General features: G+C 40.7%; 1 protein-coding gene across 4 annotated transcripts in view; it reads right to left on the bottom strand.

Annotated features, from left to right (window-relative positions):
• The window catches only part of CKAP5 (cytoskeleton associated protein 5), a 122,631-nt gene that overhangs the window by 76,319 nt on the left and 20,107 nt on the right, over window positions 1–26,205 (bottom strand). For all 4 annotated transcript variants that reach the window (XM_066361999.1, XM_066362008.1, XM_066362016.1 and 1 more), the window contains exons 2-4: window positions 3,552–3,645; window positions 2,997–3,190; window positions 1,554–1,760 (exon numbers count right to left, since the gene is read on the bottom strand). In XM_066361999.1, coding sequence (XP_066218096.1) covers window positions 1,554–1,760; window positions 2,997–3,190; window positions 3,552–3,608 — 458 coding nt within the window. In that variant the 5' untranslated portion in view covers window positions 3,609–3,645. The remainder of the gene's footprint in view (window positions 1–1,553; window positions 1,761–2,996; window positions 3,191–3,551; window positions 3,646–26,205) is intronic.

Raw genomic sequence — 26,205 nt, 5'->3', positions numbered from 1 at the left:
AGTGGATAGAGCATTGGACTGGGATGCGGAGGACCCAGGTTTGAGACCCTGAGGTCACCAGCTTGAGCGCAGGCTCATCTGGCTTGAGCAAAAAGCTCACCAGCTTGGACCAAGGTCGCTGGCTCCAGCAAGGGGTTACTCAGTCTGCTGAAGGCCCGCAGTCAAGGCACACATGAAAAAGCAATCAATAAACAACTAAGGTGTCGCAATGAAAAACAGATGACTGATACTTCTCATCTCTCTCCATTCCTGTCTGTCTGTCCCTATCTATCCCTCTCCCTGACTCTCTCTCTCTATCCCTGTAAAAAAAAAAAAAAAAAAAAAAAAAAAAAAAATAATATTATGAACCAACCAAAAGACAATGTAAAAGTTTAAGATTTATAAATTGAGGATAGTTTAACAAAATTTAAAACTTTTGATACTTTCATATAAGATAAATACCAAGGAAACATTTTCTCTAAGAAGTAGGCCATATACAAAATCATGAGAGAGTTGAGATGATCTTCACTCCCACAGGTCACACATTTAGGGTTTCACTATAGCCATTTTCTAAAGTATCTCATGTAGATGGTTTTGGGGACAGGATATCAGATTAGAAGGACTGCCAAATCAGAACAAATTAGTGGTCTAATTCAGATTTTCATAGTAAATTACAGCCACTTGTTCCTGAAAGAGATTCCATTCATGAAAAGTTTCACTGCCAAACAACAAGAAATTTTAGGGTTGAAAATAACTTACAAGAGTAAAAGCTATTTTCTATTTGCTGTTGCTATACTTCTGTTTAATGGTATATAGTATTTGCTTCTACTTTATAAAAGGCACCTAAACAAAGGTTTGCTTTAGTCAACAAACTGGGTCTTTAGCCAACACTTCAAAGTATATAAATTTATGCTCGAGGGCAGCTAGAGAGAAAGAGCTGGTTCAAGACCCTGAGGAGTGCTTATACACTAAAAGGCAAATTTATAATCTGGGAACAGGTCAGAAATATTCCCTGTTCATCTTCATTAGAAAGGAATTTAGATAAAATAACTATGCAGCCTGACCAGGTGGTGGCGCAGTGGATAAAGCGTCGGACTGGGATGCGGAAGGACCCAGGTTCAAGACCCCGAGGTCGCCAGCTTGAGCACGGGCTCATCTGGCTTGAGCAAAGAGCCTCACCAGCTTAGACCCAAGGTCCCTGGCTCCAGCAGGGGGTTACTCGGTCTGCTGAAGGCCCGCGGTCAAGGCACATGTGAGAAAGCAATCAATGAACAACTAAGAAGTCGCAACGCGCAATGAGAAACTGATGATTGATGCTTCTCATCTCTCTCCATTCCTGTCTGTCTGTCCCTGTCTATCTCTGCCTCTGTAAAAAAAAAACCAAAAAACAAAAAACAAAACTATGCAACATACTTGAAAGCTAAAATCACTGAATACAAAGTGCCACACTTGAGGAATGCGTTCAGCCTGTCCATGTCACTTTCCTGGGTGGTGTGGCATGCCAACTCAAGTCTACAATTTTCATTTCGGTTTAAACCAGGGACTCAAACTAAAGCAGAAAGAAAAAGTCTTACCTTAAGGCTTTCCTCAGTGTCTCTACACAGGCCACGATAATCTTAGGGTTCTTGTTGTCCAGGCCTTTGAGGAGCTCTTCTTGCACAGCCTCTCCCTTCTCAATCTCTATGTACATCAGACAAATCTCGATGCCTAGCTCCTTGGCTTTGGCTTTGGGTTGGTTGAAAACTTTACTTACAACACCTGATACAACTTCTCCTGTGGTTCTATAATACAGATAATAAACAACAACAACAACACACACACACACACTTTAGCAGAAAGAGCTGGAAAAAGGTCATGGAAGGCGGTGGGTAGGTGGGAGAGGTATATACATACTTTTTTAAATGCTTAAAAATAAAGTAAATTAGTGTAATTTTTAAATTTGTGTTTGAGAATATTAAAAAACTTATACAAAAAGTTTAAGACTCACATCAGACAATAACAGAACCATTGATTGTTTATAAATGTAGAAAATTCAAAGAATGTAAAAGTCCCTTGAAATCCTACTACCAGAGAAAACTACTTTCAACCTTTTGGTATCCATTTACACACACACAGATATATTATACAAAAAGAGGATTACAAAGTTGTTACTTCTGTGAAATATTTTAAAAAGTTATTTTAAACACTCCTTAAGAGAATTTCTTCAGAGGGAATGGATATGCATCTTTAGTAACAAAAGTTTGCTTTCAACTCTTCGCAAGATTATAGTAATTTTATTGCTTGAGTCTCTTCTAAATTAAATAAAATTTATACTACCGAAATTAGAGGAACTGAGTGGGTTGGAATCACATGCAGCATTTGTCAAAAAATGTTTCTGGTATTAGAAGAAAAGTGAAATAAAAAAAGCAATGATTTTACTAATGGCAAGGGAAACTTGGTGATGTTAACAAAACTCTCAAATTATGATTGTCTTTATTAGTATAATCTTTGAAGTAAATTAAGTATATATTTCTTATGCAATTAAGGGCCCCCATCTGTGGGTTTAGAAGGGAGCTCCTTTCAATGACATAAAGACTAAAGTTAGAAAAAACAAGTTTATGAGGTATGAGAGAGGAGTCACTAGAAACATCTATCATCCACAGCTCCATCCTTTGCTGACAACCTCGCAAATTTTCAAAAATTACTGAAGATTTTCCTTCTTAGTCTAGAGTAATTCCAATAAAAAGGGCTTGAAAGAAAAAAATATCTCTTGTTCATCAAACCTTAAGGTAAAACTCAATATCTGATTTCTAATTTGTTTCTCTTTTGAGATCTCATGTACCATTTAGACATCTGAGAACAGATAAAGACTGAAAAAACAAGTATCAAGGAACAATGAAAGAAAGAAAATTAAGATATTCTAAAAGTGTTAATAACTAATGACAGTGATCCCTAAATATGCATAGATTAATCAATCAGGTAGCACCAGAGAAGTTTGTTTTGTATTTTAACAGTATGGTTGAAAAGAAAGTACTTACTTTCCTGCTACATGGGCATTTTCAACATAAACCAGGGCCGCTTCTAATCCTTTCAACTGAACCACGGCATTGGAATCAGTCACAAATTTTTTGATCAATCCTAAAAATTTGGACCATTCTGGGCTCTTTTCATCTCTTATTTTCTGGAAGATCTTCAGGGCCTCTTCATACCCACTTAACCTTGCTTTCCACAGCTAAAAGAAAAGAAGTATTTTGAAAAACAAAACAATAAGGGAAAAGTAACTACCCTATACCAGGTTATCTGATCAAAGGACCCCAAAAGTGGAAACAAAAAAAGGAGTTTGTTTAATATTTATGGTATTCTACCAAGGTCATCTAAAATTCATAACAAGCAATTATAAATGTATCTCAATTGTATACGAAGTATTCAAGTATTAGTTATTACTCTTTAAAATACGGCATTACAGACTATGTTGTTTTCCGGTTGTACTGTGTATTACACATTGGGCAGCTTTATATATACTATACTGCACAGTGTAACTGCTGACAAAACAAGCCAAGGACACCAAAATCTGAGTTCCGGAAAAGTCTCACCTTGTGTTCACATTTCTGATCAACTGGCAGTTTCATCCACTCACTGTCATCTCCCATTGTGCTTCCAGTTTCTTCTTAGAATTAAAAGTAATTCCTGGTCAAATAAAAATTGATACTTATTAAATCTAGCATCAAGCAGTCTCTTAAGACAAAATGACTTTTTTGAAATTTTTATTTTATCATTATGCACCAATAAGATTAAAAAGCCCAGTCTTTGTTTATATACCCATTTAATTCCATTAATAGGACATTTTAAAAGTAAAAGCAAAAAAGTTAATTGAAAACTCTTAAGTAAATATAGAAAGGGTGCTATTTGACTGGACCAGTGGTGGCACAGAGGACAGAGTGACAACCTGGAATGCTGAGGTCCCAGGTTCAAAACCCCGAGGTCCCTGGCTTGAGCATGGGCTCACTAGCTTGAGCTCAAGGTTGCTGGCTTGAATGTGGGATTTTAGACATAATCCCATGGTCAGTGGTTTGAGCCAAAAGTTCACTGCCTCAGCTGGAGCCTGCCCCAGGCCAAGGCAAGTATGAGAAGCAATCAATGCACTCAAGTGTTGCAACTATGAGATGATGTTTCTCATCCCTCTCTCCTTCCTGGCTCTCTTTCTCAAACAAAACAAAACAAAACAAAAAAACACAATATATACATATTTTTAAAATAATGCTTATATATTTTCCCAAATGGGAACCTCTTAAGGTATATGACAAAACTAGAATAAAACCAGAGTTTAGCTACTTGGCCTTTTAAAAGGGCAAAAGAGACCCTAGCCAGGTGGCTAAGTGGATACAGCGTCATCCTGAAGCACTGAGGTTGAGGGTTTGAGCCCTAGTCAGGGCACATAGGAGAAGCAATCAATGAGTACACAACTAAATGGAACAACTAATTGGAATAACTAAGTGAAACAATGAGTTGATGCTTCTCTTTCTCTCTCCCTCCCTTCCCTCTCCCCTTTCCTTTCTCTCCCTCTTTCTCAAGTCAATGGGAAAATAATAATAATTTTTTTTAAAAGACCAAGAGAAGAATTCCAAAGAACTTCATTCTTTCAACTGTTAACCTAAAGTTCCTTATAGAAAATAATCAACATGGAAAAATCCCAATGCTACTAGTAAAAAATTAAATCCATGAATGAACTGTTATAAACTTTATATATAACCAACTTTTTAGTTAGTAAGATTTATAATCAACATTCTTTTAATAACTTTATGCTATTCATAGATAACATTTCTTTCTGATTATAAAAGTTAATAGATGCTACCTGCAGAAAACATGTAAAGTACAGAAAATATATAAGGAAAGAAAGTTGTTTTGTTTTATTTTGTTTTTTTTTTAAGTGAGAAGCAGGAAGGCAGGGAGACAGACTCCCGCATGTGCTCCGATGGGGGTCCACCAGGCAAGCCCCCTACAGGATGATGCGCTGCCCATCTGGGCTGCTGCTCCATTCCTTGGCAATGGAGCTATTTCAGCACCTAAGGCAAGACCAAGGAGCCATCCTCAGCGCCGGGGGTCAAATATTCAAGCCATGGTTGCAGGAGGGGAGGAGGGAGAAGGGAAAAGAGAGAGAGAGAGAGAAGCAGGAGGGGAAGAGTGTGGAGAAGGATATGGTCACTCCTCCTGTGTGCCCTGACCAGGCATCGAACCTGGGACTTCTACATGCCAGGCCAATGCTCTACTGCTGAGCCAGCTGTCCAGGGCCCAGAAGGAAAGTATTAAAACACAATTTTACCACCTTGATGAACACTAAAGTATGTGTCCACTTGAGTCCTTCAAAATTTTTTTCAAAGCACATACAGTACATAAATTACATGATTAAAAAAGAAATAATCCTCTTGTAATCTTTTCCTTATATGGTCACAAACATTCTCCCATATTTGAGAACATGATATTTAAAGATTGCATAGCACTGCATTTTTATCATCAATCCTACTGTTAGAATTTAAATTGTTTCCAATTTTTCAGTATTATAAAAAAAATTTTATTTATTTATTTTTACAGAGACAGAGAGTGAGTCAGAGAGAGGGATAGACAGGGACAGACAGACAGGAATGGAGAGAGATGAGAAGCATTAATCATTAGTTTTTCCATTGCTCGTTGCAACACCTTAGTTGTTCATTGATTGCTTTCTCATATGTGCCTTGACCGTGGGCCTTCAGCAGACCGAGTAACCCCTTGCTTGAGCCAGCGACCTTGGGTCCAAGCTGGTGAGCTTTGCTCAAACCAGATGAGTCTGCACTCAAGCTGGCGACCTCGGGGTCTCGAACCTGGGTCCTTCCGCATCCCAGTCCAATGCTCTATCCACTGCGCCACCTCCTGGTCAGGCTTATAAATAACATCGTTTGACCAGTGGTGGCACAGTGGATAGAACATCAACCTGGGACACTGAGGTCTAAGGTTTGAAACCCTTAGATCACTGGCTTGAGCTGAGGCTCACCTGGCTTGAGCACAGGCTCATCAGCTTGAGCCCAGGGTCGCCAGCTTGACCATGTTGATGATCCCATGGTCACTGGCTTGAGAAAGGGGTCATTGGCTCAGCTGGAGTCCCCCACCTACCACCGTCAAGGCATGTATGAGAAGCATTCAATGAACAACTAAAGTGACACAACTCTGAGTTGATGCTTCTCCTCTTTCTCTTTTCCTGTCTCTCTCGCAAATCAATCAATCAATCAATCAGTAACATAGAAGGGATTCTGTTTATCTCTCCTCTCTACTCCCAGCACTGGTCTGACATAAAAGAGATCTCCAATAAATATTTGTTTAATATATATACCTTGATAGTGTCTGCTATGAATCAGGCACTGTTCAAAATACTGGTTAAACAGGTTAATTCACTTTGTACTAACAACTACATGAAAGAAAGGTATTTTTCCACTTTACACACTAGGCCCACAAAAATTAAGTAACTTGCCCAAAACAACACAACTGGTAGGCAGTGAGATCACACTAAGACTCAAAGGCTATGCCTCGTCCTTTACAACCTGCTTTGTCCCATGAAAGTGTAGGATATATTCCAGGGAAAGTTAAATATTCAAAGATTGAATTGTAAAAGTTTATTAGACTAAAGTGGAACTTTAAGAACTCTCTCTAAAATTCCCAGGACCCTGTAAAACAGCAGCAGCACATTTCAGAATAGGAGTCAAACCTTAATAGAGAACAGAAACTCAAATACAGTAATGGCAGGAGATAAAATAGTATGACAGTTTGGAATACAGTATAGTATTATTTAAGTTGAAGATGCACATACCCTACTATTCAGCAATTCCATTCCTAGATATATATCCTAGATGTTGATGCCAACCACACCAGAAGACCTATACGAGGATATTTGTAGCACTGTTGTTCGTGAAAGTTGAAAACATTTTATAAGTTCATCAAAAAGAATAGTGATGTAGGCCCTGGCTGGTTGGCTCAGCGGTAGAGCATCGGCCTGGCGTGCGGGGGACCCGGGTTCGATTCCCGGCCAGGGCACATAGGAGAAGCGCCCATTTGCTTCTCCACCCCCCACCCCCTCCTTCCTCTCTGTCTCTCTCTTCCCCTCCCGCAGCCAAGGCTCCATTGGAGCAAAGATGGCCCGGGTGCTGGGGATGGCTCCTTGGCCTCTGCCCCAGGCGCTAGAGTGGCTCTGGTCGCAGCAAAGCGACACCCCGGAGGGGCAGAGCATCGCCCCCTGGTGGGCAGAGCGTCGCCCCTGGTGGGCGTGCCGGGTGGATCCCGGTCGGGCGCATGCGGGAGTCTGTCTGACTGTCTCTCCCCATTTCCAGCTTCAGAAAAGAAAAAAAATAAAAAATAAAAAAAAAATAAAAAAAAAAGAATAGTGATGTATATTCACTTAGCAACAAAATTGAATGAATTATGTAGTGCTTCTCAAAAATCTATAGTGAAGGATCAGTCATTTTTAATTTTTCAAACAAATGTACACTGATGTTTGCCAAATATAATAGAAATTATTAGATCTCTATATTTTTAAAGTCCCCCAAATAAATACAAAGTAGTCCAGTCATTATGTAAAACAATTTTAGTGGTTCCTTTAAAATTTAAAAAGTTAAACATAGAGCCTGACCAGGTGGTGGCACAGTGGATAATGCGTTGGACTGGGATACAGAAGACCCAGGTTTGAGACCCTGAGGTCGCCAGCTTGAGCGTGGGCTCATCTAGTTTGAGCAAAGCTCACCAGCTTGGACCCAAGGTCGCTGGCTCGAGCAAGGAGTTGCCCGGTCTGCTGAAGGCCCACGGTCAAGGTACATATGAGAAAGCAATCAATGAACAACTAAGGTGTCGCAACGAAAAACTGATGATTGATGCTTCTCATCTCTCTCCGTTCCTGTCTGTCTGTCCCTATCTATCCCTCTCTCTGACTCTCTCTCTCTGTCTCTGTAAAAACAAAAACAATAAAACTTGCAATAGAAAAAAAAAGTTAAACTGAATTATATGGTTCTGTAATTCCACTCCTAGCTTAATACCCAAAAGAACTAAAAACGGGTACTCCAACAAGTACATACATATGTATGTTCATAGCAGCACTATTCACAATAGCCAAAAAACAGTCCAACTATCCAAACTATTTATCCAGTTTGTAGAATAAACAAACTATGGTATGTACATACAATGGACTATTTACTACTAGGCCATAAAAAGGAGTGAGGGAAGTACTGATGCATGCTGTAACTGGATGAACTTCACCAACATGATGCTAAATGAAAGAAGCCAAACACAAAAAACCCCTTTTGTATGATTCCACTTTAGGAAAAAAAAAATCTAGAATTATAACACATCAATCCATAGAGATAGAAAGCAGATTGGTGGTTGCCAGGGTTTGAGAGAGGGCGAATTGGGTGGAAACTGCTTAATGGGTCAGGAGTTTTACTGCAGAGAGATGGAAATGCTTTAGAAAGAGGTGGTGGTTGCCTTGTATATTGTGAATTTACAAAATGCCATTTGAATTGTTCATTTAAAATGAACAATTGAGTTTTAAGTTATGTGAATTTCACTTCAATAAATTATTTTTTTTACGTCCTAAAGTGATTCTAAAGTGCAGCCTGGATTGAAAACCTCTAACATTACTTTCTTGGCACAAGTTCGAGATCACAAAAGCAATCTTTCTCATCTGTTTTTCAAAAAGTAACACTCAATGAAATCTTTTTCTTTTTTTTTTACAACTTTTTTTTTCTTTTTTTCTTTTTTCTGAAGCTGGAAACGGGGAGAGACAGTCAGACAGACTCCCGCATGTGCCCGACCGGGATCAACCCGGCACGCCCACCAGGGGGCGATGCTCTGCCCCTCCGGGGTGTCGCTCTGCCGCGACCAGAGCCACTCTACCGCCTGGGGCAGAGGCCAAGGAGCCATCCCCAGCGCCCAGGCCATCTTTGCTCCAATGGAGCCTTGGTTGCAGGAGGGGAAGAGAGAGACAGAGAGAAAGGGGAAGGGGTGGAGAAGCAAATGGGCGCTTCTCCTATGTGCCCTGGCCGGGAATCGAACCCGGGTCCCCCCCACGCCAGGCCGACGCTCTACCGCTGAGCCAACCGGCCAGGGCCTCAATGAAATCTTTTAAAACATTTTCCAACCAAGAGAATGTGAACAATATTCAATTGTCAGTATTCTAAGAGTTCACCACAATACTTTTCTACTTTTCCTGTTGTTTCCTTTTGGAAACATAAAGAGGCAGGTTATCCAACCCAAGTGCCACATAGAAAATTTTAATGTCATTGTGTTATACTTTCTGAAATGGCTTCTACTACATTAAATCTGAGTTTTTAAAAGTATGTATGTTCTTTCTAAGAAAAGGCAAGGCCTGTTTCATACCCAAACCTCCTCAGCCACTGAAATAATAAGCACAGAATTTGCGTATGCATGTTGACACTGAGGACTCTTGCTCTGCCTTTGTGTTTGTCTCTTGGGATTGATGTTTTTTTTGTTGTTGTTGTTTTTTTACAGAGACAGAGAATGAGTCAGAGAGAGGAATAGACAGGGACAGACAGGAACGGAGAGAGATGAGAAGCATCAATCATTAGTTTTTCATTGCGCGTTGCAACACCTTAGTTGTTCATTGATTGCTTTCTCATATGTGCCTTGACTGCGGGCCTTCAGCAGACCGAGTAACCCCTTGCTGGAGCCAGCAACCTTGGTTCCAAGCTGGTGGGCTTTTTGCTCAAACTAGATGAGCCCACGCTCAAGCTGGCGACCTTGGGGTCTCGAACCCCGGTCTTCCGCATCCCAGTCCAATGCTCTATCCACTGTGCCACCGTCTGGTCAGGCTGATGTATTTTTTTAAAAAGCACTTTTCCACTAACTTCCCCCATAATTATTTTAATTATAAAATTAATTTTAGAATTTAATTTACATATACAAAAAACATATGCAATGTGAGTTATGAAGCGTTACAATAAAATTGACCTACCATCCAAACTGAAAATTCACTTTGTACTAACAATATTATTTTTTGTATTCACTTTGTACTACCAATATTATTACTATACCTGTGCATTCCTTTTTTTTTTTTTTTTTTTTTTTTTGAGAGAGAGAAACAGACAGGAAGGGAGAGAGATGAGAAGTATCAATTCTTTGTTGTGGCACCTTAGCTGTTCATTGATTGCTTTCTCATATGTGTTTTGACTAGGGCGGAAGGTGCTCCAGCAGAGCAAGTGATTCCTTGATCAAGCCAGTGACCTTGGGCTTCAAGCCAGCGACCTTTGGGCTGAAGCCAGTGACCACGGGGTCATGTGTATGATCTCACGCTCAAGCCAGCAACCCTATGCTCAAGCTGGCAACCCCAAGCTCAAGCCAGATGAGCCATGCTCAGGCCAGCAACCTTGAGGTTTTGAACCTGGGTCCTCAACATCTCAGGCCGATGCTCTACCCACTGCACCACAGCCTGGTCAGGCTGCACCTGTGTATTTCTTTTCTACTCCATCCTTCCCCTCACAGAAGTTTGTTTAATTCTATGCCATATTCTCAGTCACATATCTCTAAACAACAAAATTAACTGCTCTTGTTTGTGAGCTTTAGAAAAATGTTATACTGTAAGAAATCCTCCATAACTTACTTTTTTGTGTGTGTGACAGACAGAGAGAGGGACAGATAGGGACAGACAGGAAGGGAGAGCGATGAGAAGCATCAATTCTTCATTGTGGCTCCTTAGTTATTCATTGACTGCTTTCTCATTTGTGCCTTGACGGGGTGTGGGGGGAGGGGGCTACAACAGAGCGAGTGACCCCTTGCTCAAGCCAGTGACCCCATGCTCAAGCTGGGTAAGCCTGTGCTCAAGCCGGGTGAACCCAAGCACCCAAGCTCAAATCGGGTGAGCCCAAGCTGGCAACCTTGGGGTTTGAACCTGGGTCCTCCACATCTCAGTCTGACGCTTTATCCACTACGCCACCACCTGGTCAGGTCTCCATAACTTCCTTTTATCATTCAAAATTTGATTTGTAAAATTCATACAGATGTTGTGCTACAACTCAGGGCCACTCTAAGTGTGGTTCAAAGACTTCTGCTGGTTCACAAACTTACCATTCAGATAAGTACAGAAATGGAGATAAGAGTTTAAAAACAGCCATAGTGCCTATTCTAGCTTCTTTAATTAGGGTTGTCTGAGACACTGAAACAAGTTCAGCAAAGGTAAAATATAAATGCCACAAGAAAAGTAGGGGGTGTAGAGTTAGGCTGGAAAATACTTAAAGGTTAGATCCTAAAAGGACTTATAAACAATGTTAAGAAATTTGTACTTTCTCCCAAAGGTAAAATAAGACTTTGAAGGATTATTAAGTAGAGAAAAAATTATATACACATCAAACTTACATTTTTAGAAGACCATGTAATATATATGTAAAAGCAATGTAAAGAATAGCTTAGAAGGCAGTAAAAACTGAGGGAAATCAGAAGGCTATATATAGTCTAAATGAAAGATGATGGTAGCTTGGCCTAACCAGGTGGTGGCACAGTGGATAGAGTGTTGGACTGGGACCTGGAGGACCCAGGTTCGAAACCCCAAGGTTGCCAGCTTGAGAGCTGGCTCATCTGGTTTGAGCAAGGTTCATCAGCTTGAGCCCAAGGTCGCTGGCTTGAGCAAGGGGTCACTCATTTTGCTGTAGCCCCCTGGTCAAGGCACATATGAGAAAGCAATCAATGAATAACCAAGTGTTGCAACAAAGAATTAATGCTTCTCATCTCTCTCCCTTCCCGTCTGTCTGTCCCTATCTTTCCTTCTGTCTCTGTCACTCCCCCCCCCCCAAAAAAAAGATGATGGTAGCTTGGACCTAAGGGCAGTAGCAATGCAGATGGAGAAAAGTAGATGGGTGTTAGAGATATAAAGACTGTCAAAAAATGTCCTTACTGAGTGAATATAGAAGGAGTGGAAGAGAGGGATGAAGATGAGTTTTGGACAAGATGAGTTTTGGACAAGATGAGTTTTGGAGAAGCTGAGTTTGAGATGCATCCTAGACAAGTGTAGATGTGTATAGCAGTCATGTAAGTAGGGGAGATAAAAGATGCTCTACAAGAGATTTCTTGGTTCCTACTTTGGTGAAATCCCTACAATTTACTGTATCTGGTTTCTAGATGATCTACAGTGAAAAAACTATTCATATTTTATAAATAATAAGGTTTATTTTGGTAATTACCTAACTCAATTAAAATATAAAGAGTAAATGAGAGTATATATAAAAAGCAAGTTTATTTGCCTCCTAAAGGACTAAGGGAATTTAGAGAAATTTACTGTACTTCCCCATGTATTTTGGGGCCAGAAATTTGAAAAAAAAAAAAAAGTATTACATAGTTATTGAAATCAAGTTTTATTCATCATAAAATTCATACAACTCCTCATCACTGTCGAAACTCCCATCCATTAGCTTGTCCTCATCTGTGTCTGATAATGAATCACTGTCTTCATAATTGCCTTGTCCTCAGTTCCATCCATGGCATTTGAAATGTCACACTTCTTAAATGACTTGATAATGATCTCAATCTTGATATTATTCCAGGATCTTTTCACCCAGGTACAAACTTCTATAGTTGGCTTCTTCACTCTTCCTGCTGGTGTCAAATTGTCCCCAGAAGACTTCATCCATTGGTTCCCATTCATCTCTCATGGCAGCTTTGAAGGGTTTGTTAATGCTGACATCAAATAGTTGGAGCTGGGATGTCAAGCCTCCAGGTATGATGGCAAGTTTTGTTTTTTGCTCTGCAGCAATCTTCTTTGTGTTTTTTGTTATGTGTGCTCTGAACTGATCAAGCACCAATAGAGCAGGTTTGCATAAGAGCCCACCTGGTCTCCTTCTTCAAACTTTCTCAAACCAGATCTTCATCCTGGCCTGATCCATCCAACCCTTGTCTTGAATGCAGACAACCACTCCTCAAGGAATGTCTTTTTTTGGCATTGTTTTGTGTTTGACAATCAGCATAGGAGGCAGCTTGGTTTCATCAGCACAACAAGCTAGAACTGTATAATGGCCCTTTTTGTGTCCACTTGTCTTCACACTTAGTTTTCACTCCTTTCATATCAACAGTTCTGTTACTTGGTACATCAAATTGAAGGGCGACTTTGTTCATATTTATAATCTATCCCAACTCAAACTGATGTGTCTTCCGACAGGAATGACAAAACGATAAAATTCAAGGACCTTCTGCTCATAGCTTTCAGGCATCTTTTGGGCAAGTCTGGTGCGTGTACGCATGCTTAGTCCATTCTGTTTCATGAACCTGAAGCACCAATTGTGTCCTCCTTTGAAATCAGTAACTTCTGCCTGACCAGGCAGTGGTGCAGTGGATACAGCGTCGGACTGGGATGCGGAGGCCCTAGGTTCAAGACCCCGAGGTTGCCAGCTTGAGTGCCGGCTCATCTGGCTTGAGGGAGAAACAAAAACAAAAACAAAAAACTCACCCGCTTGGACCCAAGGTTGCTGGCTTGAGCAAGGGGTTACTCGGTCTGCTGAAGGCCCACGGTCAAGGCACATATGAGAGAGCAGCCAATGAACAACTAAGGTGTCACAACAAAAAACTGATGACTGATGCTTCTCATCTCTCTCCGTTCCTGTCTGTCTGTCCCTATCTATCCCTCTCTCTGACTCTCTCTCTGTCCCTGTAAAAAAAAAAAAAAAAAAAGAAATGAGTAATTCTTTTTCATCAGCAGTTCTTCTTGCCTCATGCTGAAATCATCTTTGTGGACACAGGAATACCACCTTTGTGGACACAGGAATTCCAATTGCCCTTTGCTTTTCAATCTATATCTTCAACTCTCTCTCTAAATCAGGCCATTTTGCTGACTTGCCTCTCATGGCCTTCTTCTTCCCATAGCCCAGCCAGTCTCAGACTGATTTCTCAGTAGGAGGAGGACCAAACTTATATTCAGCAGCACGATTTCCATTCACTTTTGCAAACTGGATAACTTTCAACTTGAATTCAACACTGTATGAAAATCTTTTCTGAGCCATTTCTGGGCAGAACGTGGCAAAATGTAACCTACCGTAATATACCAGTAACAAGTGCGAAACAATGAGCGCAAAGGTAATAAGCGCCAAAAAGCAGGAAATCCAAGTAAAAAAAAACTACAGCAATGAACGCAAAAATAAGTGTGTAGGAAATGCAAGTAAAACAATCTACAACCACTGTAATATATGCACCCAGTTTTTAGACCCCAAATTTTTCAAAAAAGGGTGTGTCTTATACATGGGGAAATACAGTAAAGTGCAGTTAATTAGTAAAAGCGAACCACACCTAATTAGCAGCTGCCTAATAATCAAGCTGAACCACCCAATTAGGCCTTAAAACTACTTTAACCTGACCTTGGTTATGAAAGAAATGACTACAGTTTTAAGTGTAATTAGGGATTACCCATGCAGTCATTCCTTGCCCCCACAAATCCTTACTCCATTGAGAGCTGACTCTATCAGCTGAAAAGGAAAATCCTTCTTTGAGGTTAACAACAAAAAGGGTGGCAGACTATGATCTCTATAATTCCTATCAGTTCTAATGTCTGAATACAATTCTAGAACACTTTGGGTGTGGGCAGCATTAAAGTAACCACTATTTAAAACTAAGCTTTGCTTTTATTTTAACTATTATCATAAAGGAAATAAAGGCCTTGGAAACATTCAGAACATATTCAGAAAGTAATGAACAGGAACCTCAGAGTCTATATAAAAATTGAATACATGTCAAATAAAACTTAACAATTTCATGAAAAGTCACACAAATTAAAAGCTCAAATGATTCCTTCAAAGAAATGCAGTACTATTTTCAATACACATGACAAATTAAAACCAAACTAACATTCATAATAGCTAAAGAATGGAAGCAAGCCAAATGCCCATCCACTGATGAATGGATAAATAAAATGTGGTAAATCCATACAATGAAGTATTAGTCAGTAATAAAAAGAACTGAAGTACCATAAAGAACTTCTAGAACTCAACAAAAAAAAATCCTGATTAAAAAATAGGCAAAGGTCTGACCTGGTGGTGGCGCAATAGATAAAGCATCAACCTGAGATGCTGAGGACCCTCGTTCAAAACCCCGAGGTCACTAGCTTGAGTGCAGAGTCACCGGCTTGACCATGGGATCACGGACATGACTCCATGCTTGCTGGCTTGAGCCCAAGGTCACTAGCTTGAGCAAGGGGTCACTAGCTCAGCTGAAACCCCCATGGTCAAGGCACACACCACAAGCAATCAATGAACAACTATGAGTTGATACTTCATGCTCCGCCCCATACTCTGTCAAATAAAAAACACAATCTTTAAAACAACAACAACAAAAACTCAAACTGCCTGGTAACTCAGATGGTTAGAGCGCCATTCTGACATACCTAGGCTGCGTGCTGGATATCAGTCAGGGCACATACAAGAATCAACCCATGGCCTGACCAGGTGGTGGCTCATTGGATAGAATGTCGGACTGGGATGTGGAGGATCCAGGTTCAAGACCCCGAGGTTGCCAGCTTGAGCGCAGGCTCATCTGCTTTGAGGAAAAGCCCACCAGCTTGAACCCAAGGTCGCTGGCTCCAACAAGGGGTTACTCAGTCTGCTGAAGGCCTGTGGTCAAGGCACATATGAGAAAGCAATCAATGAACAACTAAGGTGCTGCAACGCGCAATGAAAAACTAATGATTGATGCTTCTCATCTCTCTCTGTCCCTGTCTATCCCTCTCTCTGACTCTCTCTGTCTCTGTAAAAGAAAAAAAAAAGCATCTGAACCAGTGATGAATGATAGGTGGGCTTTTTCAAAAAACAAAAACAAAACCAGGGTGGAATAGATGTTCTAGACTGAGAAAACAAGAAAGGCAAAGTCTTGCATGTAGTAAAGTACAAAATATGTTTAGAGAACACTAAATGGCCCCAATTTGTCAAAATCTAAGATCAAAAAGGTAGACCAGGGCCTGACCAGGTGGTGACACAGTGGAGAGAGTGTCAACCTGAGGACCTTGAGGACCCAGGCCCCGAGGTTGCTGGTTGGGTGTGGGATCGTAGATATAATCCCGTGGTCACTGGTTTGAGCCCAAGGGTCACTGGCTGGGCTGGAGCTCCCTGGTCAAGGTACACATGAGAAAGAAATCAATGAACAACTAAAGTGCTGCAACTATGGGTTGATGCTTTTCATCTCTCTCTCTTTCTGTCTGTCTCTTTCTCTCTCTCTTGCTTAAAAAAAAAAGAAAAAGAAAAAGAAAAGGAAAAGGAAAAAAGGTAGACCAGGGTCAGATCATGAATTTAAGCTAAACAGCAGAGGATGCTGATGAACTGAAGCAGGGCAATGATGTGACCCTGTCTACTTCAGAAAAGTCTATGTAGAATGAATTGAAAGAAAAAGAAAGTAGATTCTTGAGAGCAAATTATTGCAGTATTCTAGGACAAAGATAAACAGAAGCCAGAAAGGGGTTTTGGCAGTAGAAATCTGCCAGGAAAGGGTAGGCAGGGAGTTACATTAAAGTAGAATCAATAAGCCTTAGCAACTAAGGATGTGGAAATAGGAAGAAGAGTCATAGGTAGAGCTTCCAGTCCAGGTGTGGAGGGAACTGTGGTACTAATGACAAAAAATATGTCAGAAGTTCTGGGTTGTTTGGGGGAAGTAAAGAAGAGGTAAGAAATATGATTAAGTTTGGTTTTAGACTTAAGAAATATGATATTCAAGTGGTTAGATATGTGGCACCAGCGATAAACAGAGGGATTTGGATTTTATAAACATAAGACACAGAAAACCAAGTTTTCACTACATAGCAGGGTTTTATGCTTTATGAGTGAATAAAATTGCCAACAAAAAGAAGCATTAATAAAATTAATTTGAACTACTGTATATATAATGATTGCTATGGTTCATTCAATTTAGTCCATACTACAAATATTTTAAAATTTCAAATTATTCAGAGCTCTCAGGTTTTACCCTAGAAGCCTAAAACAGAGGCAAAGTTAAGAAGGCTAGCTATAAAATAAACCTGTTCTTCAGAAATATTTTAATCTTGTACCAATGATGTATCTAAAATGTCTTCCAAAAATTTCAAATACCATATATTCCACACTACTGCTGAAAAAGGTTTAGATGTAATTTATTTTTAGACCAGAGGTTAAGAAATGTTTCCAAGGCAGAACTTAGAATAAATTTCAGACTGATTTTTCAGTTTTGTATTCAAATAACAAATTACCTATTAAATATGCACTATATACTATCATAACATACAGACTCAAGCAATCTATGAATTTTCTTATTCATCAACCAGATAAAATAAGGCACGGATAGAGTAAGTCACAAGTAATGTTAGAGAGCTGGTTCTAGAATCTATGTCACCTATCTCTTAGTCCACTACTCTTCCCCATCACCCAAAGGTCCAAGTGTGGTACCCTTCCCTGTACCTTGACAATCTACAAAAATAATTATACAGCCACTAAACAGACTGTTTTAGCTTTCTACTTGGGAAGAAGCTATGGCAGTGAAACTATTTTATGGCTAATTTCCAAGCCCTTGACCTACAAAAGCTCTTCACTATCACAATACAAGAGATCTGGATCTGATTACCATTCCTAGACTCTCACTTCTGGCTAAGGAAATGCTACTGCAGAAACACAGAATGAGTCTGAGGGAAGTTTGAGGAAAACTTCTGCCCACTCAAAAAGCAACCCCCTTTGAATGACCAAAGAGGTGTGATTATAATCTCATTGCAAAAAAGAAAATAATTATAAAAAAAGGATAAAACAGAATACACAGATGCCTAGAAATCTTTACTCAAACTATGTCTAGGAATAAATAACTGGATTAAAGAAGCATGGCAATTATGTAACTGGCATACAAAAGTTAAGATTTTTATTACTTGGCCAAACCAGATAAAATCTCAAAGTAGCCAGTAACAAAATGACAAGTCTCCTTTTAATTAAGAAACCTCACAGCCTCGAGGTAATTCCCATTAACATGGACAAATATCATCCTCTTGCTGGAGTATTATTCATTTTCAGAGGGCCAGAAATCTGAAATGCTTTTCTAGAAGGTTATTTCAACAAACTTGGGTGTGCTTGCTGTTCTAGTCCTAGGATGGTGGCCTCCCACAAAGTCCTTCAGAGAGGGGGAAGGGTACAGGGCTGTCTCTTTCACATCATACTACACATCAGCAGGAAAGAGTTAACTGGACTCTCCCTAACAGATGATTACTGTCAATGTCTCCAAAAGGTGGACCCGACACCAACAAGGGCCTCTGGGGAGGCTGAAAACTAAACCTGGCTGTAAATTAGGTCAACTTTGAGAGTTACTGCTCAATTGTACAAAGCTTCTCGGGTCCCCAAATCCCAGGCTAAGGACCCAAGGCCCAAGGGCACTGGATTCAGTTGCACCTATCCAGCTCAACCAGGTTATACTTGGGTAAAAGCAATCGTCTCCTCACTCAAAGTAGGAACGCGGGGAGGCAAACCTAGGTCGTGGGCACCGCTCAATCACTGCATATCCAAACAAGCACTCAAGGGCCACTGTCACCCAGAAGTAGAGCAGATGCCCTAGGCTTTAGCCGACTGCAGCCAGCATTGTTTACGCTCTTTCGCTGCTTTAGCCTCTGATGGGCCAGGAAAGTCCCCTGTACTGCCCACCAGGGCTGCCGGCATGGGCATGCATGGGATGCTTGACCCTCACCCGCAGTTTGACACTTACGCTCCCAGGCAGGGAGAGGTCAGGAGCCCTAATGTCCGAGCAGAATCAGCAGGAATACCGGGAGGGCAGCAGCATTGGTGCGGCTGGCCGGCTGGGAAACTCCTCCTCCAGGGGCGGGCCCAGAGCATGCTGCCAGAGTGCCTGCCCCTCCCCGCAAAGGCTAACAGTTTAAAGGGGCCGCTGTACTTGGCCTGGAAGTCCACAGGACTAGGGTGCCCCATCTAGCCTACAGGATTTCTAAGGCAAGAGGCAAGCCTCCAGGAAGCCTCTACCATGGTTAGCAGGACATCTTTTTTAGTGGCAACACATGTAATGATGCAGAAACAAAGGAGATGACTAGTTCCTAGTATCACAATTCTAATCCAGGGTTCAGAAAAATTGCTGCAGGAAACAGCCAAAGCAACATGATAAATATATAGCCCCTTTAATATGCTGCTTATTTCATTAGCTTGAGCAGTCGGTATTTCAAATGGCAACTCAAAGGTCTAGAAAAGATTTCTGGCTGCCTATACTGCTTCACTCACTCTTTCACTAACTTCCTTCTATATAATACCGGGAATTCCAGACAATAATATGCATAATAGAAAAATAACACTCTTCTTGTGAGTAAAATGTAATCTTTCAAATACTGGCCAATGCCCTGGCCGGTTGGCTCAGTGGTAGAGCGTTGGCCTGGCATGTGGAAGTCCAGGGTTCGATTCCCAGCCAGGGCACACAGGATAAGTGCTCATCTGCTTCTCCACCCTTCCCCCTCTCCTTCCTCTCTGTCTCCCTCTTGCCCTCCTGCAGCCAAGGCTCCAATGAAGCAAAGTTGGCCTCAGGCGCTAGAATGGCTCTGGCTGCAACTAAGCAACGCCCCAGATGGGCAGAGCATCGCCCCCTGGTGGGCATGCCGGGTGGATCCCAGTCGGGCACATGCGGGGGAGTCTGTCTACCTCCCCGCTTCTAACTTTGGACAATTTTTAAAAAAAGGCCAAGAATTCACTACAAGTCTAGGTATCTACACAAAGAAATCTTGCATGCAAATACAACTGTTCATTCATCTAATTTAATATGAAGAGTTTTTGAGAAAATTATAGGAGAAACTGGATTAATATCTCAGGGAGTTAAGAGTGATTTCTGAACTCTCCATAGGTTACCAATGGATTTTAATTTTCTTTTATTTTTAAAGATTTTTTTATTGATTGATTTTTTTAGAGAGAGAGGGCAGTGGGAAATGCGAGGGAATTTCTCATATGTGCATTAACTAGGCAAGCTGGGGGTTTTGAACTGGTGACCTCGGCATTCCAGGTTGATGCTTTATCCATTGTGCCACCACAGATCAGGCTATATATTTTTTTCATAGAGGGAATTTTTCCTCAATCTCAGCTTACAAGGTTTGAATGCATTTTTGTGTCTCCTTCATATGTTGGGAAAGATATTTGTGTGTGTGTTTTTAAAGCCTGTATTCTTCCACCTAAACTAGATAAGCACCTTACTAAATAAAGGCTTTAATCACCACCAGACCAGTATGGGACTCAATTTAGTGAAGCTAAAGACCATTAATAAGTGCCCTAACATCTTCCATCTCAAATGGAGTTCAAGTGAAAATTTGAATTCCAAAGGACAGGCAAGAAAACTGCTCTACTAGTGAGTAGGCCCAGGTTACCCTTATGTGGAACGTCTTAGAGAATTCAAGGCCAAGTAAATGATACTTTTGAGTCACGTAATTAAGATTTTCTTTCACTACATCCCCATCAAGCTTATCACACTACTAGAAAGCCCGGTGGTCATAAGAAATGACCGCTGTTCTAGATATTATAAATTGTAATTAAAATGATTTGTGCAAAGGTGTCTGCTAATGCAGTAGCAAATGGGTTAATGTCTTGAAATAATTCCCCCATTTCATTAAGTAAGGTCTCAGGAACTCTTTTATTCCATTCTAAATGTGCCGAACTGACTTCTGAGGGATCAAGTATATATAATTGAGCAAACTTTCTTTTCCCGTCAGAAGGATGCAAAGTTCCAGTTTGATGGTAAACTTGACCATGAAGTCGAAAGCAATAAAGTCCTGGTCCAGGCAAGTCAATTGGTTTGTTTCCCATGGACACAAAAGCAAACGAACTATTAAAGGATCGAATGCTATCCATGTACTGTTTGCTATTTGGATGCTGATTAGTCAATAATTTATTCAAGAGTGGTGGATAATTCTCAATTAGTGGAACTACAATGTTTCCGTACTTGCAACATTGAGAAAATCCTTTCTTGCCACGGTCAAATCGATTAGTTTCTAACTTGAAGTTTAAGGACTGACAGTGTTCACATTTAATATTCATGTCACCAGAGGAATGCTCAAAAATTAAAGTTTCTCTGTTTGAAACTGTTTTAATCCTTTTTGCATTTCGGTCAGCATTACTCTGTCGTTTTTTTGCATTTCTCTCCTGCCTTTGTTCAAGGGACTCATTTTGTCAAGACAGGCTTTTTTGTCTTGCATCTGAGGCAAGCCTTGTTTCTCTATGCTCATCAGTCTCATTTTGCCGAGAAAGATGCATTTGCTCTGTGACTGAAGCAAGCCTTGTCTTTCTCTGCTCAGTGGTTTCTTTTTGTCAAGAAAGCCGTTTTTGTGCAGCTTTAGCTCCTTTTCTCTCCTCTTCAGTGCTGTATTTTCTAGGAGGCATTCTTAAAAGAAATTACGTTAAGATGTAGTTTTTATGTAAAACAGATGATTGCCAATGCAAACAAATGTTCACCTTCCCCCTGACACGCTCAATTTGCGTTCAGCCGTGGCAACTTCACCCCATTGGCTAGTACAGTTACGCAAGCAACCAATAAGCTATCGGCGACAAACAGACACTTAAGCCACACATAATAAAGATTCTGAGTAAAAATGGTTTGCAGACCAGCTTTCCCATTAGACTGTGAATAGTTCAGAGGCAAGGGCTGAAATGTATCTTAATCATCTTTTTCTTCTAGTGTGTGATACAAAATGAATACTCAATAAATATTTATCCTAAAAGGTATGACCAACACCTTCTTTGATACAGGAATCCAGCTTATCTCAATAAGCATAGTACAGTACATACCCATTACAATGCTTTTAGTGAACTAAAAATTTAGAGCCCTGGCCGGGTAGCTCAGTTGGTTAAAGCATCATCCTGATATGCCAAGCTTGTGAGTTCAAGTCCTCGGTCAGGGTATATACGAGAATCAACTAATAAATGCATAAATAAGTGGAACAACAAATTGATGTTTCTCTCTCAAATCAATAGAAATAAGTAACTACATAAATAATAAAAGCAAATGTATAGCTCCCTCCCACTGACTGTCCCTCCCGTGTTCTAGTTGTCAAAAGCAGCATTACTGAGAACTGGGAAGGTAGAGAAGAGATTTTTTGAGCTAAGGACTTTTAAGTCAGGTTTTCTGAGGTATGACATATACAGTAAAATTCACTCTGTTTAGTACAAAACTCTGTGAGTTTTGACAAATATAGGGCCATGTATTTATCACCACAAATCAAGAACATCTCCATTAGCCAAAAAAATTCCCTTGTACTCCTTTGTAGTCAGCTCCTCTCCTCTAAGCAATCACTTCACTGATAAGTATTCTCTCTCTACAATTTTGCCTTTTCCACAGCATCATATAAAAAGAATCATTCAAGCCCTGGCCGGATAGCTCAGTTGGTTAAAGCATCAAGAGTGCAGAGGTTGCAGGTTCAATCCCCAGTCAGGGAACATACAGGAAGAGATTGATGTTCCTGTCTCTCTCTTACTTTCTGCCTTCCTCTCCCTAAAATCAATAAAGTTAACTTCCTGACCTGTGGTGGCGCAGTGGATAAAGCGTCGACCTGGAAATGCTGAGGTAGCCGGTTCGAAACCCTGGGCTTGCCTGGTCAAGGAACATATGGGAGTTGATGCTTCCAGCTCCTCCCCACCTTCTCTCTCTGTCTCTCTCTCTCCCTTTCTCTCTCCTCTCTAAAGTGAATTTAAAAAAAATTAAAATAAAAAAAAAATAAATAAAGCTAACAGTTAAAAAAATGTGTAGAGGCCTGACCTGTGGTGGCGCAGTGGATAAAGCGTCGACCTGGAAATGCTGAGGTCGCCGGTTCAAAACCCTGGGCTTGCCTGGTCAAGGCACATATGGGAGTTGATGCTTCCAGCTCCTCCCCCTTCTCTCTCTCCTCTCTCTCTCCTCTCTAAAAATGAATAAAAAACAAACAAACAAACAAAAAAAAAACAAAAACGTAATTAAAAAAAAAAAAAATGTGTAGAAAAAGAATCATTCAGTATAGTCTTTTCTGTCTGGTTTTTCCCTTAGCATAATCCAACTGAGATGACACATTTTGTTCCACATATCAGTAGCTTGTTCCTTTTTATTGCTGAGTAGTACTCCCACGTAGGATCCAACACATTTTGTTCATTCACTTTCCAGCTGAAGGACATGTGAACTGTTTCCAGTTTTTAGCAATTATGAAAATAACTGCTACAGATTTTTGTATGAACATAAGTTTTCATTTTTCTTGGGCAAATACTCAGGAGGGGAATGCTGGGTAGTATGTTTAATTTTATACATAACTGGAATTGTTTTCTACAGTGGCTGTATAAACCATTTTGCACTCCTCCTCTACTAGTAATATATGAGAGTTCAAGTTTAAGTGAATTATTACTTAGTACTCATTTCAGTATAGGTCACTATTTTGTACCTATGATTTAAAGATTTAAAGCCAGTTCTTTTCGCAATTTAGTAGCAATGTTTTCTTTTTTTTTTTTTTTTTTTTTTTTTAGTAGCAATGTTTTTCATGTTCTCTTCTATTTGAGGGCCTTCAGCAGACCAGTAACCCCTTGCTCAAGCCACTGACCTTTGGTTCAAGCTTGTGAGCTTTTGCTCAAACCAGATGAGCCCGTGCTCAAGCTGGCAACCTCAGGGTCTCAAACCTGGGTCCTCAGCATCCCAGTCCGACGCTCTATCCACTGTGCCACCGCCTGGTCAGGCAACACTTTATTCATTTTAGAGAGGAGGGGGGAGAGAGACAGAGACAGAGAGAGAGAGAGAGAGAGAGAGAGACAAAGGGGGAAGGAGTAAAAAGCATCAACTCCCATATGTGTCTTGACAAGGCAAGCCCAGGGTTTCTATACAGTGACTTTAGCATTCCAGGTTAACGCTTTATCCACTGCAACACCACAGGTCAGTGATATGAATCTTGGATGCTACTTTATAACATTTTCAAAGAGAAACATTAATAAAAATTACTCTTTCAAATCACACCCAAAAGTAGTCAAATCTGGTCATTTTTGTCTGGATCAATAAGCAGTAAGGAGGCCCTGGTCAGTTGGCTCAGTGGTAGAGTGTCGGCCTGGCGTGCAGGAGTCCGGGTCCGATTCCCGGCCAGGGCACACAGGAGAAGCGCCTATCTGCTTCTCCACCCCTCCCCCTCTCCTTCCTCTCTGTCTCTCTCTCCCCCTCCCGCAGCGAGGCTCCATTGGAGCAAGGATGGCCTGGGCACTGGGGATGGCTCCTTGGCCTCTGCCCCAGGCGCTGGAGTGGCTCTGGTCGTGATGCCCCGGAGGGGCAGAGCATCGCCCCCTGGTGGGCGTGCCGGGTGGATCCCAGTCGGGCGCATGCGGGAGTCTGTCTCTCCCCGTTTCCAGCTTCAGAAAAATACAAAAAAACAAACAAACAAACAAACAAAAAACAGTAAGGATAAACAAAATGTACTGCTAGTAAGAATAAACCAAAACAGACATTACACATCTGTCAGTCAGAATGGTTCTCCAACATTCAGATAAGTTTTCCTTCAGCCTAACTAAAATTCCTCAACAATGTCTTTATATAGCAAGTCATATTAAACATCTTTTTAAAAAAACATCTTTATCAATAGTATAATTCTCTTAATTACAAAGCAAAAAGAAGCTTACAAGAAAATATTAAGAAACTTTGTAAATACTGTGTTCAATATTACAAAAAATGCTTTTAATAAGGGAAGAGTCTGAATTTTTATACATTGCTGGTGAGCATATAAATTGGAAAATATTTGACATTAACAACCTATACCAAGAGAACTGAAAGCATATGCCCACACAAAAAGTTGTACATAAATGTTAATAGCCCGAAGTGGGAATAACCCCAAAAATCCATCAAGTGATAAATGGGTAAATAAAATGTAGTATACCTATATAACAGAATATCACTCATCCATAAAAAGGAATGAAGTACTGATATATGCTGCAATGTGGGTTAACCTTGAATACATTATGCTAAGTAAAACAATACAGACACAAAAGGCCATATGTTGTATGATTCCATTGGTAGAAAATGCCCAGGTTAACCTGACCAGGTGGTGGCGCAGTGGATAGAGCATCGGACTGGGATGCAGAGGACCCAGGTTCGAGACCACTGAGGTCGCCAGCTTATGCGCAGGCTCATCTGGTTTGAGCAAAGCTCACCAGCTTGGACCCAAGGTTGCTGGCTTGAGCAAGGGGTTACTTGGTCTGCTGAAGGCCCATGGTCAAGGCACATATGAGAAAGCAATCAATGAACAACTAAGGTGTCGCAATGAAAAACTAATAATTGATGCTTCTCATCTCTCTCCATTCCTGTCTGTCTGTCCCTATCTATCCCACTCTCTCTCTGTCTCTGTAAAAAAAAAAAAGAGAGAGAGAGAGAGAATGCCCAGGTTAGGCAAACCCACAGAGACAGAAAGTAGAGTAATGGTTGCCAGGGGCTGGGGAGGCAGGTAGCAAGAACTTAATATTTTATTGATTTTTTTAAAGAGCTAGAAAGAGCCTGACCAGGTGGTGGCGCAGTGGATAGAGCGTCGGACTGGGATACGGAAGGACCCAGGTTCGAGACCCCGAGGTCGCCAGCTTGAGCGCGGGCTCATCTGGCTTGAGCAAAGAGCTCACCAGCTTAGACCCAAGGTCGCTGGCTCCAGCAAGGGGTTACTCAGTCTGCTGAAGGCCCACGGTCAAGGCACATGTGAGAAAGCAATCAATGAACAACTAAGAAGTCGCAACACGCAACGAGAAACTGATGATTGATGCTTTTCATCTCTCTCCGTTCCTGTCTGTCTGTCCCTGTCTATCTCTGCCTCTGTAAAAAAAAAAAAAAAAAAAAGAGCTAGAAAGAGAAAAGGAGAGAAAGAGGAATGGGAAGGGAAGCATTCATTTGTCATTCCACTCAGTCATGCATTCTTTGGTAGTTCCCCATGTGTCCTGGACCTGGAACCCAAGGTTGTTTTAGGGTGATGCTCTTAACTGACAGAACTAACCAGTCAGGGCCAGCAATGATCTATTTCTTAAACTGGGTGGTAGGGATATGGATCTTTCCTTCGTTAAATTTATAACAAATAATGTATTATTTTAAAAATGTATTAAATATTCAATGAGTTTAAAAATGAAAGAAAAAAAAAAAACCTCTGCTACTAACTAGTAGAACCTTATAATTTAAAAAGTTGAATACCATAGAGTTCAAGCAGATGTATAGGAAGGCACTGTTTAAAAAAATCTGAGAGGAGTACTAGGCTGGAAAGAAGAAAATTTACAGCCCTAGATCCTCACTCTGCCATCAACTAGC

Source organism: Saccopteryx leptura, chromosome 1 (genome assembly GCF_036850995.1).
Source record: "Saccopteryx leptura isolate mSacLep1 chromosome 1, mSacLep1_pri_phased_curated, whole genome shotgun sequence".
Lineage (NCBI taxonomy): Eukaryota > Metazoa > Chordata > Mammalia > Chiroptera > Emballonuridae > Saccopteryx > Saccopteryx leptura.
Note: the sequence above shows the minus strand (reverse complement) of the source record. Positions and strands in the feature narration are given on the sequence as shown.